The following is an 18,645-nucleotide window of genomic DNA, read 5'->3' as shown; positions in this document are numbered from 1 at the left end:
ACACTTGCCCTTATCTCTACAGAGTGATACTCGGGCCTCCGGGGGTCAGGAGCCAGATTAGCGATCAGCGGTACCCCAAAAGCCACAGTCGTGTGAATTCATCGTTCCGTTTACTATCGTACTCGTCGTATTTAAACAGTCTGACAGGGAGAGATTTCGTTTTTATAGGTTATTCTCACAGCAAAACGACTGACCAAGTATTTTATCAGCTGCAAGTGGTTAATCTAGTAAAAGCATCCTGATTGGTTAATCCTGACGTCAGGTGCTGCAAAGAGCCACTCGCTGCTCCTGTGTCTCAGGCTGACTGTCACTGGCCCGAGAGAACCCCTGTCCCTCCAGGGGCTCTTCAGTGGTACAGCAAGGAGGGTGTCAGCCCCTCGCCGCCTCGGGGCTACTGACCCCGGGCTCTGCTCACTCCGCCCCGCACCAGATCCCTCTGCCTGTGCCCTTCTGCAGTTCCAGCCCCGGGGCTGGCAGCAGCAAACGGCCTGAATGCAGTAAAGTAGCGCTGCACCAGTGGCTCCTCCGCCCCCGTCCTGCCTCTTAACGCAGGGCGAGGGGAAGGAATCGGGGTACCGCTCAGCTTGGGGAAGAGTCACTCCCCAAGGAGCATCCAACCAGCTCCAGAAACCGCCTCTCTCCCCTTCTACACCCATCTGCTGTGGAGCGTGGGGCAGGCCGACCACCCTACCCCTGGCTCTTCCACACGCAGGCTGGGATTACAAGCCAGGGAAGCACCTGGCCCTTACGCAACTGGAGACAGGAACGGGCAGACGCACCCCTCCTGTGTAACAGCAGGTGCCTGCCCCTCCCTTGTCTCCCAGCAAGGCACCTCCCCCTTAGAATCATAGAATATCAGTGTTGGAAGGGACCTCAAGAGGTCATCTAGTCCAACCCCCTGCTCAAAGCAGGACCAATTCCCAGCTAAATCATCCCAGCCAGGGCTTTGTCAAGCCGGGCCTTAAAAACCTCCAAGGTAGGAGACTCCACCACCTCTCTAGGTAACACATTCCAGTGCTTCACCACCCTCCTAGTGAAATAGTTTTTCCTGATATCCAACCTGGACCTCCCCCACTGCAACTTGAGACCATTGCTCCTTGTTCTGTCATCTGCCACCACTGAGAACAGCCAAGCTCCATCCTCTTTGGAACCCCCCTTCAGGTAGTTGAAGGCTGCTATCAAATCCCCCCTCATTCTTCTCTTCTGGAGACTAAACAATCCCAGTTCCCTCAGCCTCTCCTCATAAATCATGTGCTCCAGACCCCTAATAATTTTTGTTGCCCTCCCCTGGACTCTTTCCAATTTTTCCACATCCTTCTTGTAGTGTGGGGCCCAAAACTGGACACAGTATTCCAGATGAGGCCTCACCAATGTCGAATAAAGGGGAACGATCATATCCCTCGATCTGCTGGCCCTCAACCCCTTCCCCTCAACCCCTGCCCCACCCTGTTTCAGCCACTGATCTGGGGGTGATTTACTCTCCCAGTGGAGCTTTGCTCCAGGCCGGTAGGTGCCGCGACTGCCTTTCCTCACGGCGGGGGTGCGTGTGTGAGTGCAGGGAAGTAACTGCACCAACTGCAGCCTTTTGCTTGGAGGCTGGACTGGCACCAGTGGCTCTGTCTGTCAGGCACCTGCCCCCTGCAGCAGCCCTGGCCGCAGGGGGGATTCTGCTCCCTTCACACCATGGAAAGACAATTGCTGCCTGCCAGAGAAGAGCCTCGTTGCAGAAGCTCCTACGGCCCCTCCTCTGCCCCATGGCCCGCCCTCCCTGGGCCAGGAAGCACCCACCAGGCCTGCCTGCACATCCTTCATTTAGAGTTGTCAATTTAAATGTCATTTACCTGGGGCACAACCGTCTAACTGGGCTGCAAAACAGCAGGGCCTTTACGGGCTGTGGCACTGCGGGGCCCCTTTTGTGCCGCGTGCACCAGGCTGAATGGTGCCCATCCGCCCCTGCTGCGCGGGGTTTGGGATATTGTGTGTAAACATCACCGTGCCCCATCTAGAGATGGGAGACTCTGCCCTTGAGCTGCCAGGGGACAAAGGCTTTTCTCCCCTCTCGCCACAGATCCATGACTGGGCCGGCCAGCTGCGGGCAGCTTGCATAGGCCCCAAAGGAGTGCATGGGAGTAGAGCGGCTCTGGCCCGTCAGTGCAGAGCCAGCAGTCTCCAGTCCAGGCAAACACGAGCAGCAGCAGGGTCAGTCCAACCTGCCTGTCCCTAGGGTGTGAAGAGCACGTCAGAGCTGGGAGAGCAGTTCCACCAGCAGACTCTTCACGTGCCGGATGCTGGTGGCAGTGGCTAGCGCGGCGTGCGTGGCACTCGTAGGCAGCAGGAAGCACTCCCTCTGTTCGTTCAGCGTGTGCAGGGCCAGCTCCCGGTGCAGCTCAGCCGCGCTCAGGGCATCGCTCTTGTCCTAGGAGAAACCAGGACCAGCTGGGTTTGAATGGTGTCACCCACCTCTTTAACCCATGCAGCGCCCCTTCCGACAGGGTTACGCAGCAGGCACCCTGGCTCGGGCTAGGCAGGGCCTTGCATGGATGGAGCTGCCGGGGCTGACGCCCGTTCGTAGTGGGAAAGGTGGCCCCAGAAAGCGATGGGTTTGCACTTGGGCCTAGCTTCAGAACCCAAGAACTAGAAGGGATCCCTGCAGCGTAGGGCGAGCCGGACTGTGACGCTCAGGGTGCTGCTTGGGCCAGAGGACTGCAGATTAGGTGAGCCTCAGCCCCCCTGTTGCATTGAGGTCATTTATATAAATTGTGGTTTCCAGGGGAAGAACAACAAACTGGTGCCAGCTAGAAAGCTGGAGGTCTGAGTTCTCTGCTTGAACTAAATTCTGTTCTCTACAGGTTCTTATACCACGCTGAGCACTGGGATTTCCTCTGTCCTGGGCTTCTCTCCTCCTCTCCCGGGGGCAGAAGTATGTGCAGGAGAAGGGGTTGTTGAGGCTTTTCTAGATGTATTGTGTGTACACACACATTAGCAAAGGCGAGGCCAAAGAACGATGCCTTTCACTTTCTAGTCTACGGTGGTTCTTATACCGCAGTACTGGAGCGCCGTCTGAGCAGCGGTGGGGAGGTTTGTGAGGGTCCTTAGTTCTTGGACTTCACCTGTCCCCTTTTGGGCCCAAGCAGCCCTGCCTCAGGGGTCTGAAAATCCTTTGCTACAACTGCCTTGTCCCGGGCCAGCCAGAGCCGTACCAGTTCCCAGCGGGACGAGATGCTGCGAGTCTGACCTGTTTATTGGCCAGGACGACCAAGGGCAAGCGAGGGTCCTCAGCCAGCAGCCACTGCAGCTCCTGTCGCGCTGCGGGGAGGCGCGGCCTGTCTGCAGCGTCCACTACGAACACCAGCACGTGGGCCTGACTCAGGTACTGGTTCCAGTAAAACCGCAGGTTCTGGCTGCCGCCAACTGAGACAAAGAGCCAGACGTCAGCTACGCGGCCAGCCCAGGAATGGGGGGTGGAGGGGTCAGGGGAGCATTTCGGGGGCCCTGCACCCCAGGCTTAAACCGGGGAGAAGACATGGGAAACGGGGTGGGGGGGTGCTTTGTTAAACGTGTTTCCTGGTGGCATCAGGAAGGAGACAAAACTCCCTCCTGCCGTGGGGGAGAAGCAGTGCGCAGGGGCCTAGGCATCTCTAGCCAGACTGAGAGGCCCTGACCTACGCAGGTGCTCTAGCAGCTGGTGACCGAGACAAACAGGGAGTTGAAGGTCATTCCCGGGCAGGTGGCTCCAAGTGCTGGGATTCTCCAGGTGGGCCAGCCCTGTGGACATGTTTAAAAGCTCCTTGCTCTGGCAAGAGGTCACCCCCACCCCGCCAAAGGAGCCCAGGGCCAGACTTACGTTCCAGCAGGTCGATCTGGAAACCGTCTGCATACACTTGGACTGAGTTGAAGCCCTGGGTGGGAGCTGTGCGGTCCTTGGCTGCCTCGCTGGAGATGTAGTGGAGAACGCTGCTCTTCCCAGCTCCCTCCAGGCCCAGCACCAGGACCTGCCGCATGGAGAAATCCAGCTGCCAGGAGAGCAAGGGACTGGAATTAGGAGGAGCGGCTGATGCAGGGCCCTGGAAAGGGAAGGGCGGCGTTCTCCCAGGTAACTGAAAGAGGTGCTGCCCAGGCCTGGGCCAAGCACAAGCAAAGGAAGTGGCCCCATGGTGCCCCATGTCCCCTGCAAGAACCACAATCCAACATCAGCCCCCCCGCCCCGTGCAGGGCCCGGTGCCACCCACTGGCAGCTTGGAGCCCTGCACACTGTAACCCCTGGGGTCCACGGGTTATGGCAGGGGGTGGCTAAGCAGGGGTCTAGTAAAGGTCCCTCACTGACGAGGTGGATAGCGAGGGGGTTTACCCCACAACTTCAACCTGCAGTCTCCAGCTCAGGTGCCCTCCTCTCCCTGCCCCAGTATGTGCCCTATGGGCTCGCCCTGGCCTGGCACAACCTGGGGGCTCTATGCCATTTCTGTAACTGGAGGGGCGGAGGGGAGTTTCTGCAGTGGGGCAGGCGGGGGGGGGGGAGGGAGCTGATGCCAGGACATAGCCACATCCAGGAAGCAGCCACAGCTCGCCAGCGGAGTAGGTATCCCAGGCTGCTCTGCAGTTAACCCTTTGAATGCCAGGACCAAAATGCCAGCGTGGGGGGAAGCAGGGCGGGCACCCAGGGTGCAAGCCAGAGACAGGGCGGGAAAACCGGGTGGAAACAGGTGATGTGTAAAGCCTGGCAGGGTGGGGCTCGAGGGAGGTCACCACATCCACTCCCTGACTCACCTTAGCTGGCCACCCAGCCTGTCCGGGTTGGGGGTGCAATACAAAAAATCGGGGGGGGGCACATGACACCCCCGTCACCTCTGGGAGGAAAAATGAGGGAAACGACCGGCAGGGGCAGAAATATGCTTGCTTGCCCCAGCGCTAAAACGCCTAGTGTGGGCTCTGTGGGATGCAGACAGGGCTGGGTGCGGGGGCCCCCTCACCCAGTGCTGCAAAGAAGCGGGTTTGGGGGGCGCAGCCACTGACCGATCCCAGCCACAGCTGGGCAAGAAGGGAGGTGCCCCCAGCCCTGGCAATGGGGCGCACGGCTTTGCACCCGCGGAGCCCCTGTCCCGGAGCAGAGAGCTGGCGCCCTGCCGCTGCTGCTGGCAGGGAAATTGGGGGGGGGGGTCCTCCAGTCACGTGCGCGGCCCGGGCCCGGGTCCCAGAGACACCCCCCCCCCCCCGCTTTACCTGTCCCGCGGCCAGCGGCGGCTCCCAGCGCGCCCCCCAGCGGCCGCCGCCGGGGAAGTAGGTTCTCCAGGCGATGAAGAGGAGCGAGCCCAGGGCGGCCACGGCGGCGCCCAGCGCCAGGCTCAGGTGTCCGAAGGCGCCGGGAGGAGCCATGGGAGCCCGGCGGAGCCTGCCGCCCGCAGGGCTCGAGCCCCCGCCGGCCGGGGCGCCTGACCCCCCGCTGCACGTGGCTGGGCCGGGCCGCCAGCCAGGCTCTTAAAGGGGCCGCGCCGCTCTGCTCCCGTCGCGCGTGGGGAGGAGGGAGGCAGGCAGGCAGGCGGGCGAGTGGCGGCGAGCGAGGTGGTTCCTCTTCCTGTTGCTGTTCACAGGCCAGGCGGGGTGGCTCCCGTGGGCTGGGCCGCCGGCCGGCCGCAAGTGGATGTGAGCGCGCGGGGCTTGCCCACGCGGGAGATGCTCGCTGTGCTTTGAGGTGCCGCGGCTACAAAGGGAGGGTCAGGGCCGCCCACGAACCTTGGCTGCCCGTGTGGGCTAAACACGGGACTTAGCAGGGGTTCTGCAAGAACCCTCCAAAGCCCCCACGCGTGCTGGCGGCGGCTGTGGGTGGGGCACTACTACTCGGGCCGTGTTTCTCAGCTCCCCCTTCGGTGCACTTTGCCCTGCTCATGCCACGTAGGGGCCCACCCGTCTCGGCCCGTGGCCGCTGCTGCCGCACCTGGCTGGCGTACTGTGGGACACCCGCTCCAGTCCCGCAGCGGGGAGGGCGGCCAGTGGAGCAGGGTCCGGGCACTTCGGATGGGACCCGCGGGGATCCCGGCAGCCCGGACAGCCGCGTTCGCTCTGCCCCTCGCACCGCCTGCGAGCCAGCCACGCGCGGACCGGCTCGGACCGGAACGTCCCTTCCCGGGACCGGAGCATCGCTGCTTCCTGCCCGCGCTGCGGCCGCTTCTTCGGCAGCGTTTGCTGGCCGCTGTCGGCGCCAGGGTGGTGGGCGAGATGGAGCCCAGGTCTGGCCAGTGCTGTGTCACGCGTGGGCTGCTCCCGCGTGCCCAGACAGCGGGGCCTGGGGGGAGACCCGACGGCTCTCCCGCCCCCGCGCTCGGAGGCTGGCAGCCCCTAAACACGTTCCCGGGGAACCCTGGGGAAGCGTAGCCAGGCTGCAGCCCCCCAGAGTCCCTGGACCGAGCCCCCCGCGTGACCGTTAAGGGGCTGCGGGGCTAGTTCTGCGGGCCCCGAGCCTGGGAGCGAGGGGAGTCTGCTCCCGCTGAGCGCTCCGGGCCGCGGGCCCCACCGGGCCGAGAACTACAATCCCCAGCCTGCCTCGCGGCGGCCCGCCGCCGCCATCTTCCACTCTGCGACACCGAAGTCTCGCGGGACCGTAGCCCTACATATACTCCGCCCAGCCCCTCCCCCACCCCATCGCGGTCGCTCAGCGGGGGCTGAGGGGGAGACTCGGCCGGGCCCGCGCCATGGAGCCTGCGAGCCGCCCTGCCCCACGCCCCGCCGCGGGCGGCCTTCGCCTCCTGCCGCCGTCCGGCCCGCGGCCCCGGCCGGCCTGGTAGCGCCGGGCGAGAGAGCCCAGGTACGGGGGCGGGGGAGGCCCGGGCCGGGAGCTGTGGGGGCGGGGGCGTGACAGGCCCGGGGGGGGGCGTTCCGGGCTGGGCAGGCGTCGCTGGGAGGGGAGAGGCCCGGTACCGGGAGTGGCCCGGGGGGGCGCTGGGGCAGGCCGGGAGGCGGCCCGGAGGCCGGGAGCTGGGCGGGACAGGCCCGGGGGGGGGTCCGGGCTGGGCAGGCGGTGCCCGGGGGGGACAGGCCCGGGGGGGGTCCGGGCTGGGGGGGGCAGTGCTGCGCTCAGGTGCCCGAGGACGGGCCTGGCCACGCGCAGACCCGGGGGCCGTGGGCCGCGGCCGGTCACGCGTGGGCTGCGGGGCGGGCCGGGGAGCGGTGGGCGAGCTGCTCTGGCTGTAGCTAGCCAAGGCGGCCTCGCTGCTGAGCTGTGCCCCGCAGAGGCTCTGGGCTCTTCCTCGGGCGGGTCCCTAGCTTCAGCCTCAGCGGGGCAGGTGCCTTTTGGGGTCGCCCTGCCCGCTTCGCTTCCCTGGGCGCGGCTGCGGTAAGGTGGCTGTCCTGGCTTCTTCTCCTTGTGTGCGGCTCCTCTCGGCTTGAAGTGTGGACAGCTGGCTGTAAGCACGGTGCTGGTCACGCGTCTCGCTTCAGGGTTGCTTCCTGAGTGGAATATTCTAGACCAGATCCTTTGTCACCCCGTGGTCTACAAATACAGTGTTGACCTGTCCTTCGAGTTAGTGTTTCCTAAGCTTCTCTTGGCTCCTATTTACTGTAGTCTTAGTGTCTTTTGCAGATAAAAACATTCTCTATTATTTTATCAGGTAACGGGAATCAGTTCTGGATTTCCATATAGAGAAACATCTGGATTACAGTCATGGCTTCAAGACAACCAGATATTCCTGGTAAAACTAATTCTTTCCAGTAAATTTTAGTCCAATCACCTATGTGATTGTTAATTGTGAGAAGACCTGGTTTTATTTAGGCCTCTAGTCTGGATCAGGTGTATAGCCAGTCTTTAAGGTGCCACCAGACTCCTTGTTGTTTTTATTTGATGCTAGTGTGTCAGCTTTTAAATAGTGCCACTGTATCTGTGCTCCTGCCAGTGAATTATTTATATTGTATCAGGGCCTACAAACACATTTGAAAGACTGTATCCTGAAGACCTTGGGGTCTAAAACAGTGGTTCTCAACCTATTTACTAGTGTGGGCTGCATATGCAACTCTCTGTGTTATGTGGGCCACAGCCACACAATGTCTGTACTACCTGTGTGGCCCTGAGGATGTCGTTTGGGCTGCAGCTGTGGGTTGAGAACCACTGATTTAAACTATTCTAGTTAGTGACTGCCTCAGCCATGACACTACTGATAGATTTCAGAGTAGCAGCCGTGTTAGTCTGTATCCGCAAAAAGAACAGGAGTACTTGTGGCACCTTAGAGACTAAATTTGTTAGTCTCTAAGGTGCCACAAGTACTCCTGTTCTTTTTACTACTAATAGACAGTCACATGACTGCTTTTGTCAGAGTTGGCTGCTGTTAATATGACTGGACAGTTAATTTGCAAAGTCTAGAGAATTTGTCAGGCTCCTGCTATGCAGAAGAGGGTATGAAAGATGGAGTGGGGAGGTGTTCAGGAGTGATGCCCTCCCTAGTATGTGCCTTGTGTGCTCTCCACGCTGGGGTATCTAGGTCTGGTGCAGCCTCCTTCTCACCCCACAGCTGCTAGAACTTGTATTCAGTGCTTTCCATAGACCCTGCTAGGGGCCCTATCCCTTAAAGCCATCCAGAGACTGATGTTAATGTTCCTCCCCCGCACCCTGTTTAATTAGGGAAAACTTGTGAGTAGATTTGTTGAGACCTGACAAAGTGTTGCATGTTTTCTCTTCACCTGAGGGTCTGAAAAAGCTGCTTGATTGTTTGGCACTAATTTACCTGATCACATAACTGGGTCTTGTAAGAATGCATGCTACTTGCAAACTCTTTTTTGGTAGAACAACCTTCCAAAACATGTAAATAAATTCAAATTCTGAATTTCAACAGTGCTGTTGGATTGCACAAATAAGCTCCTAACTGTAGGACCACGTTAGAACTATTACTGGTTTAGCCATATACAAAGTTGTCAGTCTTTAATCTCTCAACTCCTGCATTGTTTAGAAAATTGCGCTGCTTTTTCTCCCAAATCGGACTCAGTGCTCCTGTTCAATGGCAGTCTTACCACACAGATTTTCTTTAGTCATTGGTGAACTTTGCGTTTTAATCCACAATATATGCAACTGCTTAACAGATTGCTACTTAGAGTGATGTTGCTTGAAGTACTGCTGTTAACTGTGACTGACAGATGTGAAGCAGTAGTTATGGTAACTTACTTTGATTAAAGTGTCCCATCTAAGCTGATAGTTGGAGTGAATCTAGTAAAACAAAACCGCTCCTAGAATTTTGCAAAGGCTGCATAATTCTGACTAGTGTTTCTTACGAAGGGGTCTTAATAGATTTTAAAGAATCGGTGTTCTTAACCAGTACAGAGATAATCCAGTTTGATGTGTCCAAGATGCATCCCACTGTGAAAGCTGCCATCTTTGTTCTTAGCTATTGAGCATGGCTCTGGAGGGCTTCTAGGAAAGATGTCCCTGCCTATTGGAATGCATCGTCGGGCATTCAGTTATGATGATGCCCTGGAGGATACAGCACCGATGACTCCTCCTCCTTCAGATATGTGCTCCAATGTCCTGTGGAAACAACCGGTCATCCCAGAGCGCAAGTACCAGGAGCTTTCAAAGGTAGGCACTCTAGAATGGGTGAGGAGATGGCAGGGAGGTATCTGCTGGATTCTAATTGGATGAAAAACCAGGAATTTTTCTGGATTAAGCAAGAGACTACTACTTTAATTTGACCTGCAGAGGTGGATCAAAACTGGGAGTGTGTTGATCAAGGACAATTTCCTGATTGATATTAGAAATGTAGTTCTTGTGCAGCTTGAGTCTGACTGGAGGGGTAGATAAATATCACAAGAGTGAAAGCTAACCAATTGAGAAGGAGGGACCTTTAGTCAGAGTGCTATGCAGAATTTTGGCCAACACTGACTTAACACTAAGGACTAACACAGACCTCCTTTCTCTAAAATGTCAACTTCAACAAGCCTCCCCCTTAAACTCAATACATATCTTCTGAAACTTCCAGCAAAGCCAGAGCTGACATTCCTGCCCCCCCACTCCTTTTCTTTGGGTGCTGGTAGGGAAATAACTTTTTCAGGCTTTCTTTCATCAGAAAGAAACACAGGCATAACTCCAATAGCTTACATGTTTTTAAGGCAACCTGCAACCTCTGAAGAGTATGAGTATGTCCTCTGTGATTCTGCCCACTTAAGCAAATGCATAATGTCTGTTTATTCTATGGTCACCATTCTCCAAGAGCTTGTCTAAACGAGAAACTTGTGTGGGTGTTAAGGTGCGAATTTAAACGGATACAGTTAAATCAGTGCAAAAGGCATGTGGCTGCTCTTTGGGTATCAGAGCAGCTTATTTGGTTAGCTAGCTCGATTAGGATCAGGTTTAATTACACTGAAGCAAGTCACACTTGTACTGAAATACGTGTCCATGCAGTCCTTTGAATCGGCTTAAACTGGTTTTTATTCTACCAGTGGAACTTCCTTGTGAAGATAAGTCTTAGGTTGGAGCATGCTGTAAAGAAGCAGTGCCCAGCGCTGGGAAGAGTAGTACCCTCTGGTCAAGCGGCACGAGGAGTTTGTCAGTTCCAAAGGTGCTCTCACTTTATAAAGTAACACATTAGAATCCAGCAGACACAATCCCCAGAGTCTAGTTAAGAATGGCAAAACTTTGGGTTTAAGCCACTTGATTAAGTTTAGAATGTCTTAAAACCAGTATGAAGTATTGGAGTAGGGCCTAGAGTAATAATATTGAACTTTGAGCTCCATGACTTGTATGTGGGTCTGATCTCTCTAACCAGGATGCTGGCTAGCAACTTTAGTGCCGTCTATCAAAGAATCTCCTTTCATGGAGAAAGACCTGCCACATGGTTTGGTCAGATTGGGCCCAGAGTGGAAAGAGAAGTCGTTGGTTCTGGTTTCCTCCCCAGTGACCTTTACCATTCAGACTAACAACCTTCTGGCTGTGAGCCCAGTGCTTTCCAAATCCATGTAAGAATGAATGCCTGTTGTCAATAGATAACAGGAATGTCCTATCATGGAAGGACACTAAAATGTCCATTTCCTTAAGAACATTGAAGTGCCAGTTATGATTGGTCTTAACTCTTAAACAACACAAGTTGACGTTTTTGCTTGACTGGTTGTGTTGGTTAAAGCCCTGTTGTGATGAGAATTCAGGGAAGGGGTGTAATGCTCAAGAGGTAACTTTCTCCCCTTTGTCTTAAACTGTACCCCACTTCCTCTGCACAGGTTGAGGAAGGGGAGACTAGCATGTATCCACCTGTCATAATCCCCTCATCGTCCACTGAAAGTGTGAACAAGGTCCCAGTTGTGAAGGCCAAGGCCACTCATATCATCATGAATTCTCTCATTACAAGTAAGAACTCTGATGGATTTGTAATAGGCTGTTTAATAGATATGGGAGTGGGGTATGTGCTGAGATCACGTGCAAGGCTACAGTCCATGTGACCAGATTTCATGGCCTAATTCTTCAGCCAGCCTCAAAACCATATAGACCTAACTATGGAATTTGTGTAGGATAAAACAATTTTCGTGCACTTGAGGGGGCCTCACAAGCTTTGCAGGTGCATTAATACAGGAAATGCTGCCCTAAATCAAGTGCTGGATGAATAAATCTGAAACTCTGTAAACTTTTTCTAATGTTGGAACTGGGTTGGTGATGGAGGTGTGGCGAAATTGGTTTTTTACAATTAATGTCTGCTGCAGTGTTTTATAAATAGTCTTATTTTCGTTACAAGGATCATGAGAGCAGGTGCTGCCAGCTGTCACTTGTTTGCTTATTAGCTCATTCTGTTTAACCAGTAAGTGCGATTTTTAAATTGGACCAGAGCGAAGGGGACGATTGACCCATCAAGCTAATAGAGTACTTAAGTATAACTCATTGGCTTGATGTGTTCGTTGTCAGCAGTGTAGCTGTCCTGAACATTACAAGAACTTTGTGCTGTTAACAATAAGGCTTTAGAATGAGTGGGTCTGTAGTGCAGCAAGATCTGCTTGTTCCTTATGGGTAGATGCTAACCACTAGGATGTAACTTTGTCACTGGATCTTACTTTATTGCTCCCTGGCTACCTAAAGCTCAAACTTTAATGTTCAAGCAGTGCTTCTAGCTCTGTTGGGTTTGTCTTAGCCGAGTGTTCTGGAAGCTCACACAGAGCATGTTGTAGTTGTCTTTGAAGCTCTTTTATAGAAGGCTGGCAGACCTGAGCATCTTGCTAAAAGCAAGTCGTACAAAAAAGTCAGCAGTGAGGAACCTAGTTCTAGCTGAAGTGTAGCTTCTGTACTGCTTTAATGATGGACGAGCATTCTGTAGGAAACCAGCTAGGTCTCAAAACACAGGTTTTCCATCACATAAGACTTTACCAGTAGTTATAAATAAGAATTCAAACCTTCAAAAAACACTAACATTTTTGACAAACTTTTCTGAGAGACTGCTGCATTAGCTGTTCAGAACCTGAGTCTGAAGTAAAGAACTGGCAGCAATACTTGTGTATTTGGAGTTTGGATGCACTGGGATTATTCTAAGTGGTTATCTTAACTACCTGGAGTTTTAGAAATATTCGAATTCAGGAGCAACACGCTTTCACCCTTCTGGCTGAGATGTGCTTGTGACCAGCCCTGTGATTTTGGGAGCAGTCTTACTGCAGAGTTCCGAGTTGTTCTGTTTACTAAGAACCCCAATGACTAACATGTCTGTCTGATCTGTTGAATTAGAAATTGTATCCCTCTAATCTGTTTGTCGCATTTGATCTCTGTGCTGACTCATCACAATGCTAAATTCTGGATAATGGAAACCCCATTTCTCAATTTCTCGTGCTGCTGTTGCGTTTCCCAGAACTGCATGCAGGCAGCAGTGTTTTCCTCTGGTTTGTGTGAATGTCTCATCTTGTCTATTCTAGAGCAGACTCAGGAGAGCATTCAGCGCTTTGAACAGCAGGCAGGGCTGAGAGATGCTGGATACACTCCCCACAAGGGCCTCACTGCTGAGGAGACAAAGTACCACCGTGTGGCTGAGGCACTCCATGTAAGACATTTGTCTCCTACTCTGCTTTGGCTTTCTTGTAGTTTTGTGTTCTGCTTTACCTCTGCCTCTGAGGGACTCAAATAGCCCGGAGAGTTCGGGAAGGGCTCATGGAACTGTTTTGGGGCTTACTCTCACTGTTCGTAGCTGTCAGTACAACTCTGTATTGGTAACAATGGCCGGATTTTTCTATTTAAATAGCCTGTCTCGGCTTTGTTTCATAGTCATGCATTTCACTAGCTTTGCAATGACTAGGGACAATCTGTGGCTTCCCCAAAATTTAACTCTCAGATTCTAGTAGGTGAGTCTTTAGCATGTAAATAGATGTGACTGTCTGTTACAGTATCACTCAAATCACAATCAATTGTGAATCCTTCTTTTCAGTGGGGGGGAATCCACCCTGAAGATAAATTTGTGAATCTCTGTGGCTAGTGGACCTCTCTGAGGCTGGACATGCCGTCCTGCCATTGGCACAGCATGTGTTCAAAAGGATATTAATACTTCTTAAAATACATGAATAAAGCTTCAGGGTGTGAATACGATTGCCAATTCTGGCCTTCCCAAATAACTCATTTCTGCTTCCTGTCTTTGTGCAGACTCCTCTGCTACCTCCATTTCTGTTGCTCTCCAGGGCATGTAAGAGACCAACTGTCTTCAGCTCCCCTTCCCCTTAAAGGAGCAGTAACTCAGGGCTGCTCCACTACCTGCCTCTCTCATTCTGCAAACATATAGCTGTTCTAACTACTCGGTTACTTGTTTCCCTGTCCCCTCCAGAAAAGAAGCCAGCAGGCTCCATTCCCCTAGGCAGTCTCTACTTTGTAAGGGAACAGATTATTGGCTTTTTAAATTACTGAGATGCTTGTTAATGTTGAAACGTGCAAAAGATGAGCATTTTCATCAGCTGAAGTGCATGATTTGCAGAACTCGTAAGACTTCTACACAACTCCTTCCTGCAGCAGTTCACTTTAGTAATCTTGAACTTCTCCTGTAATATTTTTCTTCAGATATCATGGGCAAGTAGAGTAGAAAATACTCCCCTCCCCAATGTAGGATTATAGAGGTCTGTAGTGATTGATAGTAATTATGAAGGAGAACTAACTTGGAATGTCATATTCTGCTTCAGTGATGCAGAGCTTGGCAGATGAAGCTTACATAACTGTGTCGCCATTCTGGTCTGAATGCATTTCTACTTCTCTTACAAAGCACTGAATTTATTCCTCTCCTGTAGTCTTGGCTTCAGTGTCTGACTGTTAGACTGAACTATCAAACTTCATTACACCAGAAGTCAAGAATACAATAGATGTGAGTGCAGCTTTTCTCTGAGAAGTGACTCTTCAAAAAAACAAAAAAACCAAAAACCACCCCTGTGATCTCATTTTCCATTTCCATATAAAACCTGCTCAGCTTACAAATAAAGATGTTTGCTGCCACGGCAAATCCAAGATGTCATAGAATCCGATGAGGGGGAAAATTCCTGAATCCCTCTTCAAACCATGACTGCCCTCCACGATCGCTTTGTGCTGTCTGGAAGAACTTGAAATAATCTGGTTGGTGTATACTGGGTCACTGACATGTTTCCTGTTTGCATAGGCAGGAAAGCATTTAGAACCCTAATGCTGACATGGCTTACAAATATTAAACAATGAGAACCCATTTAGAGGTAGTAACTAGATAGATGAGTTAAATGCGTGAGGCCGGTGGGTCTTGTGGCACCTAGCCATGACCGTGCTATTAGTGAATATTGCAAGGATACCGATGTTAATAGTTCTCTGGATAAACTAGCTTCACTGCAGATTCAGACTACCTCTTCCTTGTAAATGCCCGTCAAGATACTAACAGAGGGTAGTGTGAATCTAAAGCGTGTATGACTTTGAACTGTTACCACTGGCTGCCTTTAGGCTGGAGTAGATAACTCAAGACCTTATTCCAGAAATACTCTGGTAGCTAAACTATGACCGTCTGAAATGGGGAGCTCTTACTGTGTTGAATACACTCTAATAGGCACTCTTGCATGCAGACCTTGTAACACACCAAGTTGTAACTCCTGGTATACTTGTCCATCAATTAAAGGGGAAGTGGCATGCTTATGCTGAAACTGGCTATTCTTTACTCTTAACCCTCTTGTTGAAAGGTTTATATTGATTGTTTTCCTCTTGCCCTTTCTAACAGAAGTTAAAGATGCAAAGTGGAGAGATGGCCAAAGAAGACAAACAGACATCTTCCACTCAATCCACTCCAAACACCACCCCCCACTCTTCTCCCAAACAGAAACACAGGTACAATTCCACACAGGGCAGTTCCTTGCCTCCCAGGAGTTGGTTTCCTTAAGGCCACTTAAAGTCAGAGTTGCAACAGAGAACTTTCCTGCCCAGCACTGGAGAACTCAAATATCTTATTGAAGGGGTGGAGTTCAGAGCCTCCCCTGGATTCTCTGTAGAAATATTCAGTTCTGAATGTTCAGATGGACTAGATTAGTATGAGAGCTTCTAGAACTCCTTGTGGGTGCAAATTCTTTCTACTGGGGGTGGGCAGACACATACATGTCCATGGATGTAGGGAAATGGCTTTAAAGCAAAAGGCCTATTCATGCTTGCTTTGGGAATGGATGCTTCTGGTGGTCCTATGGTGCCAAAAACTAAACTCACGTTTCTCCTTCCAGTTGTTACATACTCCAAATGATTCTTTTCCTCCAGGGGTTGGTTTAGTCAGGGACCCTCCAGTTCTATCACTGGCTCAGACTTGGTCTCCAGGGATTCTGATGGTGGGGATAGAGACAGAATATCCTCTGAAAAATGGAGCCTTTTTGGACCCAGAGCTGTCCAGAAATCCACTAATGACCCAGGTATGTGCCCTCTAGGAGGAGAACCCTTCTCAAAAGCTGCCATAGGTAGCGGGAGATGACAGTGCAAACACTTAATTCAGAGAGTGGTTACAAGTCATCCATGTGAACTGTGCACCAGTGATGCTGTCACTACCCCTAAACTCTAACTAGTCAGTGAAAACTAGCACAAAGTGGCCATACACAGCTTTCCATACAAACGCGGCTGTGTTATGTGACAGCCTCGCAGCCTTTATTTGTAACTGCATCTGGTGCTGCCCAGGCCTTTTCTCAGTGTCTAAAACTCGAGCATCTTGTGCATGTGCCAGTGGACACAGCCAAATGGCAGGTGGCCACTGTTCTCTTTAGTAACCTGCAGCCTCTCCCTGATGTGCTTAAGGGCTGCAGAGCTGCGTGGAAGGCAGACTGTCAAATATATGGCACCACACCTGTCCGCAGCTAGTTATGAAATTATACCATCTCTGCCTTTGCATACCAGCAAGACGCTATCTGTGGGTGTGACGGTCCCAGGGGACACTTCTGCATGGATCTTTGAGGAACATGCACTGGAGGGCACTAGCTACACTCCAGGGGAGCTGGGAGGGAAAACAATGTGCAATGATGCTTCTGTGTGTGCCTTACATACATCAAGGCAAGACCTTAACCCTCAGTTTTAAGAGCCACTTCCTGATGTTGCGGACCTTGATGTGTGAATGTTCTGTAAAACCTGAATGAACTGTTCAATATTTGACTTTCCTGTTTCTTATCTGCTGTAACAACTTCTTCCCTCAGGGGCCTTTACCGTCCAGTCCTATAAGGGTGCCCAGAAGCCATCCCCAATGGAGCTGATCCGTGCCCAGGCCACCAGGATGGCAGAGGACCCAGCTACCTTCAAACCACCCAAGATGGACATTCCTGTTATGGAGGGGAAGAAACAGTCGGCACGGTCCCATAACCTCAAACCCCGGGATATGAATGTGCTCACTCCCACGGGATTCTAGGAATATCGTTGCCTCCAAGGAAGGATGCTCTTGGTGTCTTCATAATGGATTAAAGGGTGGTTTCGGGTATGCTTCCCCATCCCACTCTCCTGCACAGTTACCTAGGAAAGTCTGTCTTTCTTCCATGTCAGAGCACCGAGGAGACAGAAACAAGATCTGGAAAACAACCGTCACTACTTCTGTAGTGCAGCCTGAATCTCCTGCTTTTTTAGAAAGTTTCTGTAATAGCACCAAGTCCATATAAACCGACCTGTATCGGCTGCAGTCCTATTTCTCTGTACAGCAAGAGAGTCCACTGGGAGATGTGTGCTGCTCTAAAACCTGAAAATCACACCTTGTTGGGAGACCTCTTCCTGAGCATCTCGCTGTGCTGAGTGGGCTGTCCTGCCCAGCTGTTCTAGGCTTCTACTTCTCCTCAGCTCAGGGCCCTGGACAAGTTGCCAGAAGGACAACATGCTTCTCTCTAGGATATAGACAACACCAGCAGCTGGTGGTCTTGTGCTAGAGACCAAAAGCCTCCAGCCAAGCCTGTCAAGAACTGGAGCATTCACTGAAGTTCTCTATCAAGATTCCCTTACATAACCATGTGGCTCCCCTGCTCTGCAATGTCGGTTTATAGTAGTTCCACATCTAGTGTTTTTCTTTGTGGGTTTCTTTGTTAAAAGGGTAATTGGTCCATGAACAGTGACCATTCTAAAGATCAGCCCTTAGTGTTAAATTCTGCTGTGCGGTTCTGTACTGGTGCTTGGTGGCAGGGGGGAAACCTTTACTTCTGCTGTCAAAGGGCTTCATTTTCCAGAGGGCCCAGAGGAGGAAATGACCAGAGCTAGTGTGGCTTGAACTAAACCCTTCATTCTCTTCTCAGATCTTTGCATGGTAACACCATTCTGCTGCTTTCAGTGGGGAGCACAAATGGAACGACAGTTGATGTGGCACTGTGTCTCAGAGCTCTAGTTGTGTATGTGGAGGGGATGTAACAGTTAGAGAAAGGGACGTGGACAATCCTTTTTCGGTAGGATCTTTATTTCTCAACATCAGATTTATGCTTGCAGGCATTGAGGGGGACTAAGGGAGAATTTAATCTTAAACATTCCTCCTGTGCTCTGGTAAGACTTAATATTTTTCTTAGCCTAGATTTATACACATTCATGGGAAACATGCAACACGTACCTTCACGTCTCTTCCTCCACAGAAGTGGGGAAGAAGCTTTTAAGTAGCCTCTAATTCCCCAAGCAGTGGAAGGAGGCTTAGTGTGAAATCTCCATACCTGCCCTGTGGCAAACTGGTCACTCCAGATTTCTTTAGATTCCTTGACAGGTATTGGCCTGAACTTTACCCTTTCCGTAGTCATCACTGTAGCAGTCAGATGGCATGTAAGGCCCAATCTTGTTGTAGCCAGTGTTAAAAGCCTGTTATACTGAAATGTCTTTCCTTGGAGCTCCAAGGAAAGACCCGTCCTGCCGCACTGCAGTGCTTAGCTCATGTCCCCCTCGAGGAAGCATGGCTTGTAGCACAGCTTCATTTCAAACTTCATCACTAATGGCAACACCAGTCACATAGGTGTTGCATTGATAGCACCAAGGACTCCTACCCTAGTAATCATTTGTCATTATGGATTGGAAGTGTGTATGATCAGTGGTAATCAGACTTCTTTGACTTCCATTAATTTATTTGTGCTGTTTGTGCTCATGTCGTATTTTTTTAATGTGCCTAACCTTTACAAGAGAATAAAAGCCCTTGTGAATGGAGATATGTGGTGGTTTTTGCAGCAGCACAGCAGGTAAAGTGCCTGAAGGAAAGAGGAGCAAACCTGATCTGCACAGGGCTCCTTGCTGAGTAACTAGTGAACTCT

At 51.9% G+C, this 18,645-nt stretch overlaps 2 protein-coding genes across 6 annotated transcripts; one reads left to right on the top strand and one right to left on the bottom strand.

The window, feature by feature from the left end:
• Positions 1 to 141: 141 nt before the first annotated feature.
• On the bottom strand, positions 142 to 6,489 carry ARL10 (ADP ribosylation factor like GTPase 10). The gene is made up of 4 exons (XM_008174285.4): positions 5,218 to 6,489; positions 3,845 to 4,013; positions 3,236 to 3,411; positions 142 to 2,416 (listed from the first exon to the last, which is right to left on the bottom strand). Exons 1-4 carry the CDS (start codon positions 5,368 to 5,370, stop codon positions 2,240 to 2,242), a joined length of 675 nt encoding a protein of 224 aa, XP_008172507.1. The 5' UTR covers positions 5,371 to 6,489; the 3' UTR covers positions 142 to 2,239.
• Positions 6,490 to 6,634: 145 nt separating this feature from the next.
• KIAA1191 (KIAA1191 ortholog) lies at positions 6,635 to 18,541 on the top strand. Of its 5 annotated transcripts, none has more exons than XM_065555178.1 (8): positions 6,635 to 6,796; positions 7,599 to 7,679; positions 9,360 to 9,550; positions 11,185 to 11,311; positions 12,853 to 12,977; positions 15,144 to 15,250; positions 15,668 to 15,816; positions 16,585 to 18,541. In XM_065555178.1, exons 2-8 carry the CDS (start codon positions 7,652 to 7,654, stop codon positions 16,791 to 16,793), a joined length of 936 nt encoding a protein of 311 aa, XP_065411250.1. In that variant the 5' UTR covers positions 6,635 to 6,796; positions 7,599 to 7,651; the 3' UTR covers positions 16,794 to 18,541. The 5 variants fall into 5 exon arrangements, with proteins under 5 accessions (XP_065411250.1, XP_065411251.1, XP_065411252.1 ...); XM_065555179.1 differs by having other exon boundaries at positions 9,296 to 9,550; XM_065555180.1 differs by lacking the exon at positions 7,599 to 7,679.
• Positions 18,542 to 18,645: the final 104 nt, after the last annotated feature.

This window comes from Chrysemys picta, chromosome 8, assembly GCF_011386835.1.
Source record: "Chrysemys picta bellii isolate R12L10 chromosome 8, ASM1138683v2, whole genome shotgun sequence".
NCBI lineage: Eukaryota > Metazoa > Chordata > Testudines > Emydidae > Chrysemys > Chrysemys picta.
The sequence above is the reverse complement of the archived record's forward strand: the minus strand, read 5'-3'. Positions and strand labels throughout refer to the sequence as shown.